Genomic DNA, 22,539 nt, shown 5'->3' with positions numbered 1-22,539 from the left:
TGCTTTGATTTTATTTCTTTTTTCTGCATCGGATAATATGACCCTATGGACAGATTATTACATTTGTTCTGCTTCAGACAAACATTTTACCCTCCCCCTTACTTTGAAGTTACATTAATGCACAGAATATTTGCTTGTGTGTATTCCTTTGGGAATCAAGACATAAATGTCATTAGCAACTTGAAAGACATAGAAAAATGAACACATTTTAAAACAGGTGCCCAGTCATTATGAATTCATTGAGTGTTCATTGTAATAACATTAATCATGATTAATTCATTTTCTACTAATGTACCAAAGGCTCGCTCTAGAACAGAATTTTGATTTTCCAATTTTCAGTTTAATTTTAGCCATGACAAAAGATGACAAAATAACATTTACATTTTCATCTGCTTTAACCGAAACACTGTAATGAAATGCCATCTTATAGTGCATTTTCTCAAGTAGACTTAATCCATTAAGTATATTAAAGTGAACCTGTACATTGTGTACTTGGCAAGGTAATAAGTTTGCTTTATAGGAAGTAAAAGAAAGAGCCAGAATTCCCAGTTCTTTAGTTTTTGGCCACCAAGACCTGCTGCAAGCCCATTGAGGAATATCTGGTACAGCTGGGTATGGAGGAGCATGTGACATTCCCAATGCCTCCTATGTTGCAATGCTTAGTGTCTGAGTGGCCAATCTGTAGGTTCAAGCACTGTCATTTCAACTGTGTTGGTAGGTTCCTAAAGATCCAGGTGCTCTTAGATGCCCCACATACAGTGCAAAGATCCAGGGCATTCTTTGGTACCCCACATACAGTGAAAAGACCCAGGGCATTCTTCAGTGCCCCACGTACAGTGAAAATACCCAGGGCAGTATTGGGTGCCACATGACAGTGAAACAACCCAGGCATTCTTGGGTGTCCCATTTACAATGAAAAAGGACTCTTGGGTGCTTCATGTACAGTGAAAAGACCCAGGACCTCTTGGGTGCCTAATGTACAGTAAAAAGACCCAGGGAATCTTGGGTGCCTCATGTACAGTGAAAAGACCCAGGGACTTTTGGGTGCCTAATGTACAGTGAAAAGACCCAGGGACTCCTTGGGTGCCTCACATACGGTGAAAAGGCCTGGGGACTCTTGGGTGTCTCATGCACAGTGAAAAGACCTAGGGACTCTTGGGTGCCTCACATGCAGTAAAAAGACCCAGGGCACTCCTAGACACAGAACCTACAGTGAAGAGCACTTAGGTGTCCCTTTTCTCTTTAAAATCTCACTTTTTCTTTTTTATCAGTGTCCTTTTCCCTTCTCTTGTACATGGAGCATCTGCCCAAAACTAGAGGCTGTGTGTCTATTGCATAGAACAGCCAATTTTGCCTTTACAGCTATGCTGCAGGAGATAGTAGCTACAATCTGCAAGCCTGCGACCCAGGGTACTTGGATTAAGATCTGATTGAGTTCCAACTCTCTCAACAAGCCAAAAACTCCACAGGAATCCCTGAGCAATCTGGCAGTGGATTGGGGTAAGAGGGAAGCACAGGAAAGGTATGTACACGCTGATTATGCTGGTTATTTACTCTCCAATACAGTGCACTTATTACACTGCCAATGCATGCAAAACTGAGGACACTATTGATAAAAGTGCCCCTATGTGGTACAATTCTACAACCTTTAAGAACTTAAAGAACTTTTTAGTCTTTAAGGCCAGACAGGAAAACGCTTTCAGCAAATAACAGAGCATTAACTATGCATAAAATATATGAGTTTATGACAAAATGTGTGATTTTTAAATAGTCTTAAAAGAGCAGACAATTATTACTGTGTGAAAATTATATTGGGATGTTAACATTTCATTTTTCACTCGTTAATGGAAAAAAAAGTGTTTGTATGAAACTTACCCTTCTGTGTACAGCTCCCATTTTCATTTCTGTACCCTGCAAAGCAAAATGAAATGTTTTAGTGTAAGCGATTTGCTTTACTGTAAAAATAATGGATGAGTATAGAAGAATATGCCATAGCATTATCCCACTTCTCTTACTGGAACAGACAAATCTCACTTCCCTTTTTCCAGTATATATGATAAAAAATAAATGCAAGTAGCAACCAGGAAGAGTAGGACCTCTTCATGTGTGTCATAGAAGGCACAGTAATTGTGACTGGGAAGACAAGTGCACAGATGTCTTAAACAAAAAAGACATGAGGTTAGTGGGTAATTCAGTCTGCCAGCACTGCCATGTTGGTAGGAACAGTTAACAACTTTTTATAGTCACTCGGTGAGTATTGCTATGTTTTTACATGAATGATATCTACAATGCATTATTTTAAATATACTTTAATGTTCAGTAGTACATAAAATTTGACTTTTCTATTCATTCCTAATTAGGTAAATAAAAAATGCTTCATGTTAATATTTCACATACACTTCTTACAGCCAGCCATGTAGCTGCTGTACTGAAAGTTGACCTGAAATGGAGGGACACCCAGCAACTCCAGTTTCCCTTTAAATGAAGCCCAGCTCCAGACACATTATTATTTTTGTTTTAGATATAGCAAGGAAGGGTTGCAGCCTTGGTTTAGTTTTTAGTGTTGTGTCCCAGTTGAGGAGATTGGAAGGGAGGAAGTGATTAGCAATCTTTTTAATGTGGCAAAAACAAATTAAAAAAAAAAAAAAAAAACATTAGTTGAAAATGTAAATGACATAGTTAGTAAGGTTGAATAAAGACACCAGTCTATCTAGAGTGAGTGTGGCAGCGTGTCTACAATTGTCCCTGTACATTGTGTCTCATTAAGATACACATATATCGCCATCAATTTACACAGCACTCCACACATCGGTCCCTACCCTCAAGGAGCCCACAATCCAAGGTCCCCAACTCACATTCATATACTAGGGCCAATTTTGGACAGAAGCCAATTAACCTACCAGCATGTCTTTGGGGTGTGGGAGGAAACCAGAGTACCCAGAAAAAGCCCATGCAGGCACAGGGAGAACATGCAAATTCCAGGCAGGTAGTGCTACCCACTACACCACTGTGCCACCCTAAAAGAACTTTGTTATCCACAAAGGTGTGCCGGATAAAAAGACTACCACTCTACCAGGAAATCATTCAAAAAGGCTTCAAGGAACTTAGAAAGAACTTTTATTAGGACTAATGAAGTGTAATAAATCAAAAAAGCCTTCAGTACCTGGAATCCTGGAGGAACCTTGAGGAAGTGGACTTTGCCTTAGAAAGTAAGAAGACTGTATTTTCTGAAACAATGAGATACATAGGGGGGCCCTATTACAAGGATGTGAAATGGAACGCTTTTAGATATCATACTATATTGAATAATGACATTAATGCTGGGACACCTCTTTGAACAAAAAACAAAAGCCGTTAGTAACCTGATTCTTACCAGGGAGCAAACACGAGGAACTTGAATGCACCTTATGTAAAGGTTCAACCAAGCAATTTGGATTCTGCAGAGATGGAAGACAACATCCATTTTTATAATTTATAAAATTAATGATATTGAAATCCGACAGTGTGCTGCCCCTTTAAATTTTCCTGAAGGTCCCATTGAAGCTACCCTTTGAAGACATTGGCTTTATCTGTCCTGCCTGGGTTTCCAAGTATTATAATCCACCAATGATACTAGACAAATCAGAACCAGAAATATTGGAAGAGATTAATAATGACTAATACATTTTTCTGCCAAACACACCCTTCTTTTCACATCTAAATTTTTCATCTTCAGAAGAAGAAGCTGCCCAGCTGGGAGATATTGCTATGGTGCTCCCAGTGGGCAGTAGAGCAAAAGTCTGGTAGGAGCATGGATGGGTGAATGCCAGGCCATAGGGGATGGGGTGGGGGTACTGGTGGGGAGTGGGAGAAAATTAAAGTAAAACTGTACTAAAAGTACAGTTATCCTTTAAGCAATGTTTTTTAGGTAATAGGTCAATAGGTGATGCTTTTGATACATTGCTATAGACTTATTTTAGTGGTTCCTGTTGGTCTCTATTGCAAATCTGTTATGTTATGCTCTTTGCATACAGCTAGCTGGTTTCCAACATGAGAACTGTCCCTACTAAGAAGCAGTACTCACTCATCAGTGTTAATTTTCTAAACAAGTAGTTCATTTCGCTGCATTTATCTTCAATGCCAAGGGAAATAAAAAAATAAATATGGCTTTTACCTTGCACATGATTGGATGTTTGAATTGAACACAGCCTCACCATATTCATTAGCAGACTCACTAAGCAGACATCTACCCTGCAAAGTGAATTCAACTCTATCATCTATATTTGTTTTTGATAATATGGTTTTAGAGAACCATAACTCACAGCAATCATATCAATATGATAGGGCCCCTTGATAAGGTCTTATTGGACGAAACACGCCGGGTAGGAGATTCTAGTGCTGACGTCAAGCCACTACCCAATTCCGGGTTGGCAGTGATACTGAATGTAAGGATTGTTTGTTACATTCTGGCTTTTAATGTTGATGCAACTGAAATAAAGCTACTATACTACGAGGACTTTATTTGTCTCCTGGCAAGCTTTATTTAACTTATCCTTAGCCTTATCCTGTTGAGGAGTGTTGCTGGACAGACCATTTTATTGGGTGACCGATACCTACTGAATGCATATTTGCTACTTTAACAGCAGCCATCCCTTCTGGTGAGTGTCCATTTCACTAGGGTGTGGTGGCTGATCTTAGAGCACTCCATTGGATCACTTTTCTTCACCTCAAGATACACTAGTTGATGTTATTGTACACCATTACACTGGATTTGTTTTCAAATGCTTTATCCTTCCATGAGGATTCTGTGCATGAGCTTTTATGGCTCTGCTGAAAGGACTTTATATAATATTTTTTGGACTTTATTATTCTTTTCACTTTGTATCACTGTTTGTCATATATGTAATTGTTTGGCGATACACATTTTTTGAATATGTAAAGGGGTAAACATAAAAAGCTATCATGTGCAAGAAAAAAAATCCTGCTCAGATCAGGAGACTCGGGACTTGTTGTGTCATGTGACCACATCTAATTAAGGAGATTAGGTGGGGGATCGGGGTTGTGGTAAACTTTATTGGGGAATCTTCTTTACTAATTTTTTTGCAGGTAAAAATAAAAAAAAATATGCATGTATTATTTTTTGTTGCAGGAGCCTGTAAAGCATTGCACCAGCTATCAGCAGATTGCTGATGTCATGCAGGTCTCCAGCAGACTGTCACTGTATAGGCTTGCTCATACCTCGTACGAGCAAACCAATAGTTTCTAACAGGAAGCATGAATGAACTACCATGGCGCTCCACAGCGCCGTAATAGTTAATTGAGAACTACAAGCCGATAGCCGCTAAGGATTTTGGGACTTGCAGTTTTCAATTTACAGAGCGTTGTGAATGAGTGATGCGACTGGGCAGACAGAGACCCAAGCGGCCGCGTTTTTTAAAAATTTAGCTAGCTGTCAGAGTGGGGAAGCGGGGGCCAGTGCATTCATAACATGTTACATGTTACACCCTGAATATGGTAAAGTGAATTTATCCTTTAAAGCAGAGGTCCGCCCACCCCACAAAAAATTAAAAATCAGCGACTACAATTACTGCAGCTGGTGTAAGGAAGAAGGATTTGGGTTTTTAGAGCACTGGGCTGACTTTTCATTGGGGTGCAACCTATATGCTAAAGAAGGCTGGAGGAATATTTAAACTAGGATTGTGGGGGAGTGTGAATTAGATTGTAATGGGGCAGACAGATCAGACAGGGGTCAGCCCCTATTGGTGTGTGGAATGGGGATAGATGGGGGAGGGCTATGGCAGATGATATGAAGGTTCCTATGTTACAATCAACCATTGTAAATGGTACTATTTGTATTAAAATAAAAAATATGCAACATACGTTTGCAAAATATGACAATGACTTAAAGTGTTCACCAATGCTAGAAGTCTGCCAAGCAAAATAGGTGAGTTGGAAGCTCTGGCGCATGAGGAGAACTATGATCTAATTGGTATTGCTGAATCTTCATTCTTCTCATGCCTGGGCTATTAATATTCCAGCCTATGCTCTCTTTCGGAAAGACAGGGTAAAACGGGGGGTGGGGGGGGGGGTGGTGGTGTCTGCCTCTATGTGAGAAGTGAGTGTGAAAGAGGACCTAGTTGATGGAGAGTGTTATGGGTGGAACTGTACATGGGTGTGCGTACTCCAAAGGTTGTCATTGGACTTTGTTATAGACCTCCCAGTGTTAGTGAAGAGGTGGAGACTCCTTGCACAGATAGAAAGGGCTGCAAGGGATAATAATGGGGGATCTTAACTACCCGGAAATTGACTGGAGTAATGGCACTGCGGGGACAGTTAAAGAGCAAAAATTTATAAACCTATTACAGGACAATTTTATGGTCCAGTTTATTGAGGCCCCGACTAGGAATGACGCTCTGCTGGACCTGGTAATCTCAAAGCATGCAGAGCTTATTACCAATATTCATATAAAAAAGCATCTAGGTAGCAGTGACCATAACATGATTTCATTTCATGTTAGCTGTAAGCAACTAACACATAGATAAAAACACTTAACTTTCAGAGAGCAAATTTTCCAAGGATGAGGGCTGCTCTCCAGGACTTAGACTGGGATATTGGCATCAATGGACACAGAACAGAAATGGGAATTCTTCAAAGTGTGTAAACTCACTGCAAAGTATATTCCCATGGGCAATACATTTAAAAGGCTAAAAATAAAAAATGTGGTTCACAGCCAAAGTTAAAATGGCTATAAATAATAAAAAAAGAGCTTTTAAAAAATATAAAAAAGAAGGAATGCTATCATCGTTTAAATGATACAAAGAATATAAGAGAATATGTAAAGAAAATCAAGGATACAAAAATTCAAAACGAACGACAGATTGTAAAAGATAGCAGGACAAAACCCAAAAAATTCTTCAAATATATTAATAGTAAAAAGGTCAGGTCTGAGCTTGTAGTCCCTTTACAAAATAATCTAGAGTGGGTGACTGGGGACAAAGAGAAGGCAAATTTATTATATACTGGGGAGCTCATGTCCATAATTGGGGTGGTATTGGCACAGCCCCAAATGATCCACAATGGCTCAAAAGGGATATGGTCCAGAAATATTTAGACAGAATAAAGGTGAATAAAGCACCTGGATCAGATGGCATCCAACCACGGATCCTAAATTAATTGAGCTCTGTCATTTCAAGGCTATGGTTTCAAATTTTTAGAGGCTCGTTATTAACAGGAATGGCACCACTGGATTGGCGCAGGGCCAATGTGGTGACCATATTTAAAAAGGGATCAAAGTCTTTACCAAGTAACTATAGACCTGTTAGTTTAACTTCTATAGTCGGCAAGATACTGGAAAGTTTAATAAAAGACCATATAGACGAGTTCTTGTTGGAAAAAAACATTTTAAGCAACAGACAGCAGGATTTATAAAAGACAGAAGTTGTCAAACAAACCTGATTTCTTTTTATGAGGAGGTAAGTAAAACCTTGGACAGAGGGGTGGCTGTGGACGTGGTATACTTGAATTTTGCAAAAGCGTTCGACACAGTTCCCCACACACGGCTCATGTGTAAGGTAAAGTCTACAGGCTCGGAAAGATCAATTTGTAAATGGATAGAAAACTAGCTAAAAGACAGAATTCAGAGATTAGTTGTTAATGATTCTTACTCTGAATGGTCTAAGGTTATCAGTGGTGTACCCCAAGGTTCAGGGCTGGGACCCTTACTTTTTAATATCTTCATAAATGATATTGGGTCTGGGATTAAAAGTAACATTTCTGTTTCTTGCAGATGACACTAAGCTATGCAGTGGAATAACGTCCTTACAGGATGTCTCCAATTTACAAGCCGAACTTAATGCACTGTCTAATTGGGCGACTATGTGGCAGATGAGGTTTAATGTTGAGAAATGTAAAGTTATGCACTTGGGGGCTAAGAATATGCATGCATCATACATACTAGGGGGAGTACAACTGGGGGAATCCGTAGTGGAGAAGGATCTGGGGGTTTTGGTAGATTAAGCTCAGTAATAATGCCAGGCTGCAGTTTCCAAAGTCCTTTCTTGTATTAAGAGAGGTATGGACTCCAGAGAGAGATATCATTTTGCCCCTGTACAAATCATTAGTAAGACCGCATTTGAAATATGCAGTTCAGTTTTGGGCACCAGTTCTCAAAAAGGATATTGGGGAACTGGAGAAAGTGCAGAGAAGGGCAACCAAACTGATAAGCGGCATGGAGGAGCTCAGCTATGAGGAAAGTTTAGAGGAACTGAATCTATTCCCTCTTGAGAAGAGGAGATTAAGGGGGGATATGATCAACATGTACAAATACATAAGGGGTCTATATAGTGAACATGGTGTTGAGTTTTTCACTTTAAGGTCATCACAGAGGACAAGGGGGCACTCTTTACGTCTAGAGGAAAAAAGATTTCATCTCCAGATACGGAAAGGTTTCTTTACAGTAAGAGCTGTGAAAATGTGGAATAGACTTCCTCCAGAGGTGGTTCTGGCCAGCTCAGTCATTTGCTTTAAAAAAGGTCCTGGATTCTTTCCTAAATGTACACAATATAACTGGGTACTAACATTTATAGGTAAAGTTGATCCAGTGAAAATCCAATGCCTCTCGGGGGATCAGGAAGGCATTTTTCCCCTGCTGTAGCAAATTGGAGCATGCTTTGCTATTTCTTTTTTGCCTTCCTCTGGATCAACTGTGGTGTATAGGTTTGTGTATATGGGATTGCACTTTTTTTTTTTTGGTTGAACTTGATGGACTTGATGGTGTCTTTTTTCAACCTGACTAACTATGTAACTATATTGTTCTTGATCATCTGCTAATCAAATTACAGATACCTTCCTGATGAAGTGGCAATAGTCCATGAAACTAGTTGTGACGTTATCCGCAATCTATTGTCCCACTGTGATCTTCCCCATCTGGGGATCATTATCTTGGTGATATACATGGACTGTTACCATGCTTTTAACCTGTAACCGATTATTATTTTTGTATTGATAAACTTTTGTATTACTTTTATATATCTGCTATACATTCAAATTTTCTTGCTCCACTGTACCGAGATAGTCCAATTGCCCTATTCCTTTGGGGAAGCCTGGTAGGGGACCAAGCTCCTGATCCCTTTATCTCTAAGTTTCTGGATGATGGTACAAGTTTCTACATATATTTTTTATTTTTAGTATTGACTACAGAGGCTACCCCTATTTAACTATGTAACTATGCTGACTTTTATTATATGGACACTTACCTGTCCAGGGTGCCCGTGATGTCGGCACCACAGCCCATTTTCGGATCAGCTGTCGGGTGCAGCCACCGCTATTGCTGGTAAGGGAACCTGGCCTTTCGGCTTCACGCCCGGTTCCCTACTGCGCATGCGTGAAGCGTGCTGCGTACTTCAATTGGTCCGGAAAGGAGGAAGGGGCCAGACTTCTGACGTACCTTCCAACGGCGAGGTCTGACGAAAGTGGAGAAGGGGACCAGTCAAAAACAGGTCCCCGTCCCCCCTCCCCCCCAAAAGGTGCTAAATGTGGCACCTGAGGGGGGTAGAAGACAAATAAGCAAAAGTTCCACTTTTGGGTGGAACTCTGCTTTAAATTGATGCCATCTACACAAGCCCAAAACCTATCGACACAAAACTGACACAGACTCTAAAGCATGTATGTGCCTGCTGTATCATGTATGGGAAAGTATCCTGTGCTCTTTGTATTGCTTCCTTTATGTTAAATCCCTGGGGTTCCTGCCAGTCCCTCTGCTTTCCTATTAAAAACTAACCACACTAAGCAGGAGAGCACACTGTGGTCAGTTCTCTAGCTATGCTGGGAACTCAGCCTGCTCTCCTCCAATGATAAGACTTGTCCTGACATGCCCCCACTGCACAGCCATTCACTGGGAAGCTCAGTGTGCTGCTGCCTCCCCTCCCCCAGCTCTTATGCAGCTGAGAACAGAGGGAATGTGATCATTTATTTAAAAAAAAGAAAAAAAGGTATTTATAATGTATTTTTTCTATCTATACAAAAATGTTTTGCCGTTTATTTCTATTTTAAACTGAATGGGTTGTTTTACAAGGTGATCGTTTACAATCAATTTTAGCTAAGTGATCATTTACTTTGCCAAGGGAACACTCTCTATTCCTTTTAGTAAATTGAATAATTGAAAATAAAAAAGTATAATATTCTAAACAAAAAAAAACATAAAAAATCGAATTTTTCTGTGGAGCTAATCAAAATTCAAAACGGATATTTCCAGAAATAGGAATTTCCACAATGAAATCTTCAAAGCCTTGAACCTGGTATGGGATAACTGAGGCAAATAGCAGTCATGTGTTGTCATTTTGCTGCATTTTTCAAGGCAGCCCAAATCAGTGGCTATGTGTACATAAGTATATTAGAAAAAAAAAAAAATAATGCTTAAGTCAAAAGAGCTGGGCAGACACAGCGCGGAATAAGATTTCTCAGCAGACAGATTGAGGCTGGGTGTGAAGAGAGGTGACATTCACAGTGATCTGAGTAGTTTATGAAGGACAAACGACATCAGTCTCCTGGATGGCAGCTTTACAATAGCCTGTGAGCCATACAATGTCTCCGAGGATAATCTTGGCCCTCTTGTTACAATAGGAGCTTTGTACAAATGCACTGCAGCTGCAATTATTTGCATATGCTCATTATAATATAGATGATCTTGTGGTAAACTCAGTAACTGCTTTAGTGGAAAAAGGCAAAACTGACAACATAGCCCTGGGCAAAAGAAAAAAAAAAGTCTTGTTTATTATTACACCCACTGTACTTTATTTCCCTCACTGGGCATGCCTTTTTAAAGGCTATAGATGCTTGCAGTTGCATTGAATGGCCCTTGCAAAGGATGAGCAATTCTCAAGCTATTGACGACATGCATGCGTTGCTCAGAGAGACGCAGATACCTATGACAGAATACAAACAGAAATTCACTCCAGCAACTGAACGTAAAGCGTTTGTTACCCCAACACTTCATATTCCTGATGTGCCTCCTATATCATGTACTTGTATGAGAAAATCTCCTGCTCTCTTTGAATTGCTTCCTTTGTGTGAAATTCCTGTTGTTCCTGCCAGTCCCTCTGGTTTCCTATTAAAAACTGACCACACTAAGCATGAGAGCACAGCACGGTCAGTTCTCTAGCTGTGCTGGGAACTGAGCCTGCTCTCCTTCAATGATCAAACTTGTCCTGACACCCCACCCCTGCACAGCCTGTCACTGGGAAGATCAGTATGCTGCGGCTTCTCCTCCCCCCAGCAATTATGCAGCTGAGAACATGTTGAGGGAATGTGATCACAAACAAAAGGTTTTTTAATGTTTTTTTATACCTATACAAGAATGTTGGGGGGGGGGTATTACACACAATCAGGTGGCTGCAGCCAGGGATTGTGTGTGAAACTGACAGGCAAACTCCTGCCTGTCAGATGAGAGCATTCGTGCTGCGGCGCTGCTGCCCGATTGCCCTCACACACCCCCGGCACCGGCGTCACCCGCCGCCCCCCCCCCGCCATGCTTACCGGGCTCCCCTTGCCTAGCGGGTGGCGGCGGCTGGAGAGGAAGGAGAACAGCGGACACACGTCCACCCTCCTCCCCTTCTTCTTGTGACTCAGAAAGTGACATCTCTGACGTCTCTTCCGGGTCAAGCTCTTTGTGTCCCCGGCTAGCTCAGCAGGAAAATAATGTTTTGAAATGCGATCTGCATTGCAAAACTTTTAGTGGAGCCCAGAGGAGACATTGTGGGTCTTTTAGACCCTGCATATCTCAATAAAGAGAACCTGTCACCAAAAAAAAACATCACAGAGGGGACTTTTTGTCCCCTCTGTGATGAAAAAAAAAAAGTTAAGTAAAAACAAATGTATTTTATTTTTTGCAAAAAAAAAAGTTACACCCAAGCACAAAAACTCCCCCCCCCAAATTTTTTGGGGCTCCCCACCCCGATATATACACACACACACGATTGTAAATGCATGCATCGAGGCTCCTATGCATGAAAACGTTATTTGCGATACACATGTTACATATTGCCGTGCACACCGGAGAGAGAGAGCAATAATTCTAACACAAGACCTCCTCTATAACACTAAACTGATACCCATTGGGGGCTTTTGCAGCATCGCCTATAGAAAATATAGGGTACTGAAGTTTGACGCTATTTTATGGACACACAAAAATTTATGGTTTGGCATGTTGGGTATCTATTTACTCGGTGCAACCTTGTCTTTTATAATTTACCAAAAATGTGGGTAAAATTTTGCATTTGTTTGCCCTAAAATTCACGTTTGTGTGTTTTTAACAGAAATTTTGCGTTTCCTAGACCTTAGCGGTAAAATCGCGTGACATAAAAAATTGGAACTACCCCTATTTTATTCTCTAGGGAATCTGCTTTCAGAAAATATATAATATTTGTGGGTTTTGTGTAATCTAAAGGGCTTAAATTATTTTTTTAAACATGTGTGTAAGAAAAGGCAAAAACAGCTCTGGCAGCGAAAGGGTTAGGTGGTGGCATACCAGGAATCAAAATGGTATTTTCTCGAACGTTTTAGGGTTATACTTCATAAGCGAGTCCATTTGCATTTTCCCTTCAAGTCCAAAAATGAAAGCATGAAGTGTGCACTGATATTGCTAAAGGTGACTATAAAGAAACCAGGCTAGCCACACACAAGTTATTTTCTAGCGTTCAACCATTGGGTTTGAAAGCAAGAAAATGACTCGATTCTCCTGTCCACACACTCAATGTGAACGGACGGGGGAATCCCTCCCGCTGTGCCTTTGCATTCTGAGATTTTCCTCTGTCAGAATACACTCATCAGCACCTCTGGCTATAGCCGGCGGCACTGATCGAGAGAAAATCTTTCAACAGGCTGGTTGTACACAAGTTGATCGATAGATCATCTTGTGTACAACCAGCCTGCCCATACATGGATCTAGTTTGACCGTTCCCAGCTGAAGCAGATGCATTTTGACCCATGTATGGCTTGCCTTAAGGGCATATTTATAAAGCAGTGAATGTGACATACACTAGTGGTGGATCAATCACTGTCATTAAAAATACAGGCATCTCAGGATTTACTTGCACCGAATGATTGGTGAATGTCATTAAAATTTTTTATATAATCTTTAACATGTTAATGTGATTTCAAAAGTCATTTTTTAATATTTTTAAATCTGCAGCCATTATTAAAATAAGACCTGTTGTCCTTGTAGGCTGTTCACTTTTGCAAGGAAATATTTATTTTTCAGGGAAATTTCCCCTTAGCTTAGTGAATGTGGTGAAAATTCACTTTGCAAAGAATGCCCAATCATATGCAAGGAAAATAAAGAAACTGACTTTTTGCTAGTACATGATTGGATGGTGGAAGTCATCAGAGCTTTACCTCATTCATTGAGCTAAGGAAAGAATTCCTTGAATAGCCCTTTTGCCTTTAGTAAATATAGAAATTAGTATCATTCATTAGCTAATATTCTTACAGTGTACACTTGTAATCTCATTTTAGGACTTACAAAAAAATGACAGCATATACCCAACAAATTAATGGTGAGATTTTTGGGCATATTGAATGTTGCCAGTTTTCTAGGTTAAATGACAGCCATTGGCATCTAACCCACAGTACTAACAGTACTTCTGGAAGTCCAGGACCAACCACAGCCTCCACTGAGAAGGAAGAGGAAGAGCCCATGTCTTAACCAATCTGGCCTGAAAACTGCGTGAAAAAAAAGATATAATAGAGTGTTTTTCAATCACTTTACCAGTAGGTACTTTTTGAATAAATATCAAAATGTTCAAATATTGTAAAAAGGCCACAATTTCTATGGGATGTACAGTACTTATTGTTTCACATGACTGTATGTTATTAAACTCTGCATTTATTTATGTTTGCCTGGAGTTTTAATGTAAGACCCCCAAAACCCTCAAAAATCAGAGATATTTTTTTTTTAATCACTCTTAATTAATCACTAATGCCGCGGACTTTTCGACCTGACTGGTCCGACGGACGCCGATGGACCAAATCCGGTGGACAATCCGATCGTGTGTGGGCTCCACTGGACCTTTAGCGGACTTTTCCAGTCGCAAATCTGACAGACTTTAGATTTTGAACTTGCTTCAAATCTTTACGTCGTAACTCCGCCGGACCCAGAAATTCGCTTGTCTGTATGCTAGTCCGACGGACAAAAACCGACGCTAGGGCAGCTATTGGCTACTGGCTATCAACTGCCTTATTTTAGTCCGGTGTACATCATCACGTACGAATCCGTCGGACTTTGGTGTGATCGTGTGTAGTCAAGTCCGGTCATTAGAAAGTCCGTTGAAAGTCTGCCAAAAGTTAGTCGAAAGTCTGTCGGACAGGCTGTTGGACTTTTGTAGCTGAAAAGTCCGATCGTGTGTACACGGCATTAAGGACCAAGCCTCTTTTTTACACTTGTTGTTTACAAGTTAAAATCTTTTTTTTTAATTTTTGCTAGAAAATTACTTAGAACCCCCAATCATTATTTTTTTTCTAACACCCTAGAGAATAAAATGGCAGTTGTTGCAATACTTTATGTCACACTGTATTTGCGCAGCGGTCTTACAAGCACATTTTTTGGGGAAAAAATACACTTTTTTGAATTAAAAAATAAGACAATAGTAAAGTTAGCTCAATTTTTTTATATTGTGAAAGATAATGTTACGCCGAGTAAATTATTACCCAACATGTCACACTTCAAAATTGCGCCCGCTCATGGAATGGCGACAAACTTTTACCCTTAAAAATCTCCATAGGCAATGTTTAAAAATGTCTACAGGTTACCAGTTTTGAGTTACAGAGGAGGTCTAGGGCTAGAATTATTGTTTTTGCTCTAATGATCGCGGCGATACCTCACATGTGTGGTTCAAACACTGTTTTCATATTCTCACGTATGTGTTCGCTTCTGCGCGCGAGCTCGTCGGGACGGGGCCCTTTAATTTTTTTTTTCTTTTTTCTTTTACTTTTATTTTTTTATTTTGACACTGTCTTATAAAAAAAAAATGTTTGGGTCACTTTTATTCCTATTACAAGGAATGTAAACATCCCTTGTAATAGAAAGAAAGCATGACAGGACCTCCTAAATATGAGATCTGGGGTCAAAAAGACCACAGATATCATATTAACACTAAAATGCAATAAAAAAAAATGTCACTTGAAAAAATTTTTTAAAAATTCCCCTTTAAGAGCTCTGAGTGGAAACGACGTTTGACGTCGCCTACGCCCTCCCATGCTTTAGAGCAGAGCAGAGCCCATCTCCCCCTTAGTCGGCAGCCAGGAATCCACGGGAGAGGACACGATCGTGTCCGCCACTGCCGGCAGGTCCAGTAAGCTGCGGAAATGACCGGAGCGCGACATGAGGGGGGTGGGCACCTCTCCCGCCGTGGATAAAAGTGATCTTGCTGCGAATCTGCGGCAGAGACCACTTTTATCCCAAAGAGAAACGCGCAACGTTTCCGGAAGTACCGGGGTTATGGCAGCTAGGTGCTGCCGTAACCCCAGTATTTAGCGCCAAAGTACCGACATACGGGTACGTCGTTTCGCGTGAAGTGGTTAATGTGTTAAAATGGGCTTACACTTAAAAGTAAAAGAAAAGCCTAGGCTTTTGGTCATGTGATCTCTAATGGAGGAATGGATTGGCTCAAATAAACTGATCTCCTGTACAAAAGACATAGAATTATAAAAAGCAAGCTTTTTTCAGATTTTTTTTTTATTATAACTCTACGCTACGTCATAGCGAAGAATCACATTTCTGACCTGCACTGGAAATAACCTCTGATAATTACAAGTTTAAATCCAATTGATGTTCAGCGCAGACTGAGACAGACATTCTCTCAGACATTCTAATAAAGAAGGTCCCTGCTGGGTAGAACTTATGGATTCTGAGGTGTTATTTTTACGTTAGCTTAATATTTGTTTCAGACATTTAATTAGCTTAATGGAAAGTAAAAATAAACACATAAATAATAATTATACTTTTTCCTGAAATTGGTCAAGTGTTTGGAACACACATTTACTAAATGCACACAAACAATTCTCCTTTAATAAATATTGTAAACTTATCACAACTTTTATTTTATTTTTATTCTCCTGCACTGCAATCAAACCTACCCCAACTTTGCAGCTAGCCTGCACTGATTAGTGAACACACATCAAAGAAAATATATAATAAATATTAAATATTAATCATTAAAGTCTTTGTTACCCCAACACTTTATATTTCTGATATGTGCCTGTTGTACCATGTATTTGTATGAGAAAGTATTCTGTTCTCTTTGTATTGTTTCGTCAGTGTGAAATCCCTGGTGTTCCTGTCAGTACCTCTGCTTTCCTATTAAAAACTGACCACACTAAGCAGGAGAGCACACAGTGGTCAGTTCTCTAGCTGTGCTAGGAACTCAGTGTACTCTCCTCCATTGATCAGTCTTGTCCTGACACGCCCCCGCTGCACAGCAATTCACTGCCAAACTCAGTGTACTGCTGCTTCTCCTCCCACAGCTTTTAAGCAGCTGAGTACAGAGGGAATGTGATCACTTATAATAAAGGGAAAAAAGGTGTTTATAATGTTTTTTTTTTTATATCTATACAAAAAATGTTTTGTGTTTCATTTCTATTTTAAACGGAATGGGTTGTTTTACAAGGTGATTGTTTACAATCACTTTAATTATAATTTCTATATTATATATTAGTATTTAATATCTATTACAACTTTCTCACAACTTTTGTATCACTTGACCCTTCCTTTTAGGACATAAGCTCCAATGAGCAGGGCTCTCTGATTACTCTGATCACCCGTATTATAACTGTACTGTCTGCCCTCATTTTGCAAAGCACTGTGTAAACCCTTGATGCTATGCAGGGTGGATAAAAATCAATGGTTTAAAAAAAAAAAAATCAGATTTTTTTGATTTTCATCTAATTTACTTTAATAAGATGCTTTTGGAGTAAAAATCTATCTAAAGATAGTTTTCTATTTAAGGTACATTAATAATTTGTATCTTAAATTTGCAAATCTTTGTACACTATGAACTGCATGATAGAATCGGTTCTGATATCGCTGTTTTACTAACCTGACAGCTTATTATTCTGAATAGAAAACCTTCATTTTGTTTGCAAATATTAAAGATTTTAACTACCAGCAAGAATAAGTCTTTACATTTAAAGAGCACCTGTCATTTCAGATCCATCATGGCAGCGCCTGTTAGCGGACATCCACTCACCTCCTGCCGCCACGTCCCTCATCTTGTTGTGTCACTGCCGCATCACCAGCCGTCCCATTAAAGTGAATGAGACTGTCGGTGAGTCAACAGCGGATCAGAGGAGGAGCCACTGCGGCACAGAGATGACAGTTGCTCTTTAAAAATTATGATTTAAATCAAGCCTTTTTACTAGTGATTTAAATCATGATTTAAATTGTGATTTAAATTGACTTGATTTAAATCAAATCCACCCTGATGCTATGTAAATCTTGTATAATAAAAAAGTTAATAATAATTTTGGGCCTTTCGCAATAATGGAAAAAATAGGAAAAGCAGAGGTCTCTTTTAGTAAGAATCACATGTGAAAATGGCCAGTATATCCAGAGATATAGGCAGGAAATAAGGACATTTTTACTGTTCCTTTAAAATTTGACTTTAGGCCAACCTCCTTCCAAAGCTTCTGTACTTGTTATTGAGGCTGCCCACATCATTACAATTGGGAAGCTTGGGAAAAGGGAAAGGGCAGCCCCATAGTCAACTTTTACAGGAAAGGTCCACATTTCCTTTCCAGTCGAGCTGTCTATATCTTTGGATCTATTGTTATGCAGTTTTTCTAAAGGTACCCTTGTTTATGTTTCTTTGTTCATCGTATCTTCAGTTTCAATTACCCAGGTTTCTCACTAAATCTACTCACAACATTTATCTCCTAATAGGTTAATGGATAATAATGATGGGCCTAATAACCTTTTATTTTCTTCTATGTTTTAGTGACTTCAACCGCAGTACTTCCCCATCAGATTTCTTGACTCGGCCCTACTACATTTGTGCAGTTAGGGTCTTCAAGAGAAAAAAGAGGCTAAAAAGAGGCTATACATATTTATCCCCAAAAATGTTTTTGGATAGACATTTTAAATCTGTTCTGTGACTGGTTTCTAGGATTTACTGTAGTAATGGAAGGGGACCAACCTGTTTTCCCACCAAGATCATAGATCAAAAATTCCTGCTCAGACTGGTACAATGATACAATTTTCTTGCCACTTACAGAACTTACCAGGTTGATGTATTACACTTCATTGTCCTATAATTAGGCATACGTCTATAAGGATGGAAATAATCATCTCATTGTCTTATGATTTGATTAACACATCCATAATAATAGAACATGTAAGTATTACATTTCCACTTAAAGTGTCATTATACCCAAATCATTATAAACTCTCAATACATCCGATATTACATTGGGTTGGTTTACTAAAACCGGAGAGTGCAAAATCTGGTGCAGCTGTGCATGGTAGCCAATCAGCTTCTAACTTAAGCTTGTTCAGTTAAGCTTTGACAAAAAAAACTGGAAGCTGATTGGTTTCTATGCACAGCTGCACCAGATTTGGCACTCTCCAACCCCATTGAGTTCATACTCACTTTGCCACTAGAGCATTTGTCTTCTGTAGATTGCAAAAAAAACTGGCTGATCCTGCTATTCACTGTCCCTCCCCCCTTGTCTGTGTCCCCGCTTCAGCCTGAGATTGTGTAGATCAGCCATTGCCACATCTACTGAGCACGCTGCAGTTTCAGTTTCCTTCTAAGTTGTTCATTTCCTCCTTTTTCTGGTGCAGCCCAGGTGACTATATAGTCACACATGTGGGCACATACACAGTGGTAAATTACACTCTCCTCCCTCACGCCTCCTCCATATCCTCCTATTGCTAAACACTATAGAGGCTTGATATTACATGTTGATTGATGGAGGATTCACCTCCCTGTTAGTCCCAGCACATACACACCATAGACACAGGCTGGAGGTGCGTAACACAGTCAGTGATTGGCAGAAACTCCTCTGGATATATTTATAGTGTAAATAAAGTGAAAGCTATTGTCAGTCAACTTAAACTCCACCTACAGAATGTTATTGCTAAAAAAATATTTTTAGAAATATAGATTTGCTATAGGCTTTAAAACACTTTGTACGTATTATTATATATATTTTTTGGATTCTCTGTTCTGAAAGTAGTTCTTTTTTTAACGTCATGTGACCAACACAGCACCAATCAGTGCTGTCCAGACACAGATTAATAGTTCAGATGCTCTCTGTTGCTATAGAACATAGAGACAACCCCCTCAGATATTTCCCTGAGGACAGGAAAGACCTCATGTGACTGCTGAACAGTAATGATTAAAGAAGTGCAGCCAAAGCTTGTTTGGCTGTACTTCTCCTGTGGATCACACACATGGTCACACACATTTTCAGCAGACTGTTGGCTGATGTCACAGGGCCAGTCCAGGCTTGGGAAGGTTGCGACCATATGGTCGGGATCTGCCCACATGCCTGGACAGGCAGCTGACTCAGCCTCTCAGCGAGCCGATGAGAGTCTGAGCCGTTTGCTCCCACCCCCTCCACAGCTCAGTGCTCCAGTTAGCGTTTGCAGCTCTCTGCTCACAGAGCTCTGAGAACCAAGCGATCAGTGGTGTTTGATCGCTTGGTTCTATCGTGTTAGTGCCAGCGGGTGACAGATGCATCATCAGACCAATGATGGAAAAATTAAATCCCATACTTCTCTTTTAAACAAGGTACTCTTTGCTTTTTTATATTACATTAAATGACATTAAATACAGTGACATGATCTTTCTACATAGATAAAAGGGATAATGGCAAATAAACATTGTATGTTTAGTATCACTTTATTAGAATTGGTCAATAGAACATGCATGTCACATGTGGTAGCTATTTCCTGCAAAACAATAGATAAAACATAATCAAGAAAAGGGAATTCAACAAACAAATTCTTTAACCACTTCAATACCGAGCACTTCCCCCCCTTCTTGCCCATGACAATGTTCAGATTTCAGCGCTGTCACACTTAGAATAACAATTACGCGGTCATACAACACTGTACCCAAACTACAGTTTTATCATTTTCTTCCCACAAATAGAGCTTTCTTTTGGTGGTATTTGATCACCACTGGGGTTTTTTATTTTTTGCTAAACAAACTTAAAAAGACCAAAATTTTTGAAGAAAAAAAAGTTTTTCATAATTTCTGTTATAATATTTTGTTTTCTCCTTCACTGATGGGCACTGATAAGGCGGCACTGATAGGCACTGATGAGGAGGCACTAATATTTAGAATTGATGGGCGCGGACATGCAGCACTGATGGGCACAGATAGGTGGCACTGATGGTCACTAATAGGTGGCATTGATCAGTGGCACTGATGGGCACTGATAGGCGGCACTGATGGTCACTGATAGGCAGCACTTATGAGGAGGTACTGAGGGGCATTACTGATGGGCATCTGAAGGGCACTAACAGGCAGTACTGATGGAGCACTGATTGGCACTTTTATGGGCACTGATTGGCATTTTTATGGGCACTGATTGGCGATTTGGGTGGGCACTGACTGGCAGCTGATGGGCACTGATTTGCAGCTGTGGTGGCACCTTACATAGTTACATAGTTAGGTAGGCTACACTGATATGCAGCACTGATGGGCACTGATAGGCGGCACTGATGGGCACTGATAGGTGGCACTGATGGGCACTGATAGGCGGCACTGATGGTCACTAATAGATGGCACTGATCAGCGGCACTGATGGGCACTGATAGGGGGCACTGATAGGTGGTAATAATGCTGCTGATCGTCTCTCCCTGTCAGCGCGAACAGAGGAAAAGCCGTTTACTGGATCTTCCTGGTTCACACTGTAATCAGCTGTGATTGGTCACAGCCCATCACATGGTGAAGAGCCTCCGTCAGAGGCCTCTTAACATGATTGGAGATGCAATGTGTCAGAGTGACATACCACACCACCGATCGCCGTGCGCCCCCGCGAGCGCTTGCTGACTTGTTATCCTGAAAGACGTCATATGACGTCCAGTTGGGATAACAGAACCCACTGCCGGCCGTCATTCTGCTATAGGCCAGGCGGGAAGTGGTTAAAGTAGTTCTAAAGTCATAAGGATTTTGTTTTACCATAATGCATTCTGTGCATTAGGGTAAAAAAACCATTCAGTGCCTGTTTCTTACCCCCCCCCCCCTCTGTAATTACTGCATTGATCCAGCACTGTGCCTGTCTGCAGGTCCTCTCTCCTCTCTCCACTCTCTCCCAGGCTTGCTGAGAGCAGCAGGAGCCATTTGGATCCTGTCACTGTCATTCAATTCCAGTGTAGAGGGAGCAAGGGGCAGGGCGGAGCCACGCTGTGTGTGTCAACGGATGCACACAGTCCAGATCGGGATCAAGCCTGCTCATGCGCTACCATTTGAAGCGGCTTCCTATGGTGGCCTTGAGTGTCAGTGGGGAGGTTCGGGGCCGTACCACAGTACAGAGCAGGTAACATGTTTTTAATTTTACTAAAAACATTACTTTACAACCACTTTTAACTAAATACAATGAATTACACAAGCAAGTATATCCTTTTCTAATATATAAAAAAGTTCTTAGCATAAGGCCTCTTTCCACAGATTAAATAAGCTGCTCAGGTAATTCCGAACATTTTAACTGCATTGCGTTGTACAGCCATGGATATGTCCTGCTCTATTTATTTACTGACCCCAGCTGTGTATCAGCTCATAGTCTCAGTCACAGATGTCCTTGTGACTTCCCTGGGGACGGCTCATCAAAAATCCCATTGAGAGATGATTTCCATCCAGGCACTTGTCATGTCATTGACTGCTGAATTATGGACTGTGCAATTAAATATGAGATTTTTGTGGACGCTCCCAACCCTGTAGATGACGGAAATGGATTCATTTGAGTGTTTGTCATAACGTGTTGTGAAGCTCGGATATTAAGGACACTAAACAGCTGATGCCTGACTTACTATAAAGCTGAACTCCAGGCAGGTATAAAAATATCATATACATATCAAATATCATAAATATCGTATACTGCCTCTATATACTCATCACAAATGTATCAAATGTATTTTTATTGACAACTAGTGCCTGGTTATGAAATGAACAACTGTAAAGATGAATTTACAGAGTAAGATCAGGTAGCCTGATTTTACTCGTACAGTCTAATGCCCTGTACACACGATCGGACATTCCAACAACAAAATTCATTGGATTTTTTCCGACAGATGTTGGCTCAAACTTGTCTTGCATACACACGGTCACACAAAGTTGGTCGGAAATTGCGAACGTAAAGAACGCGGTGACGTACGACACATACGACGAGCCGTGAAAAATGAAGTTCAATAGCCAGTGCGGCTCTTCTGCTTGATTCTGAGCATGCGTGGAACTTTGTGCGTCAGAATTGTCTATACACGATTGCAATTTACACAAACGGATTTTGTTGTCGGAAAATTTTAGATCCAGCTCTCAAACTTTGTGTGTCGGAAATTCCGATGGA

At 40.3% G+C, this 22,539-nt stretch overlaps 1 protein-coding gene across 1 annotated transcript in view; it reads right to left on the bottom strand.

Moving 5' to 3' along the window:
• The window catches only part of ADARB2 (adenosine deaminase RNA specific B2 (inactive)), a 910,273-nt gene that overhangs the window by 549,019 nt on the left and 338,715 nt on the right, over positions 1 to 22,539 (bottom strand). Inside the window, exon 2 of the mRNA XM_073629898.1 lies at positions 1,876 to 1,911. Coding sequence (XP_073485999.1) covers positions 1,876 to 1,911 — 36 coding nt within the window. The remainder of the gene's footprint in view (positions 1 to 1,875; positions 1,912 to 22,539) is intronic.

Source organism: Aquarana catesbeiana, linkage group LG05, assembly GCF_042186555.1.
Source record: "Aquarana catesbeiana isolate 2022-GZ linkage group LG05, ASM4218655v1, whole genome shotgun sequence".
Classification (NCBI taxonomy): domain Eukaryota; kingdom Metazoa; phylum Chordata; class Amphibia; order Anura; family Ranidae; genus Aquarana; species Aquarana catesbeiana.
This window is presented reverse-complemented; position numbering and strand designations above follow the sequence as displayed.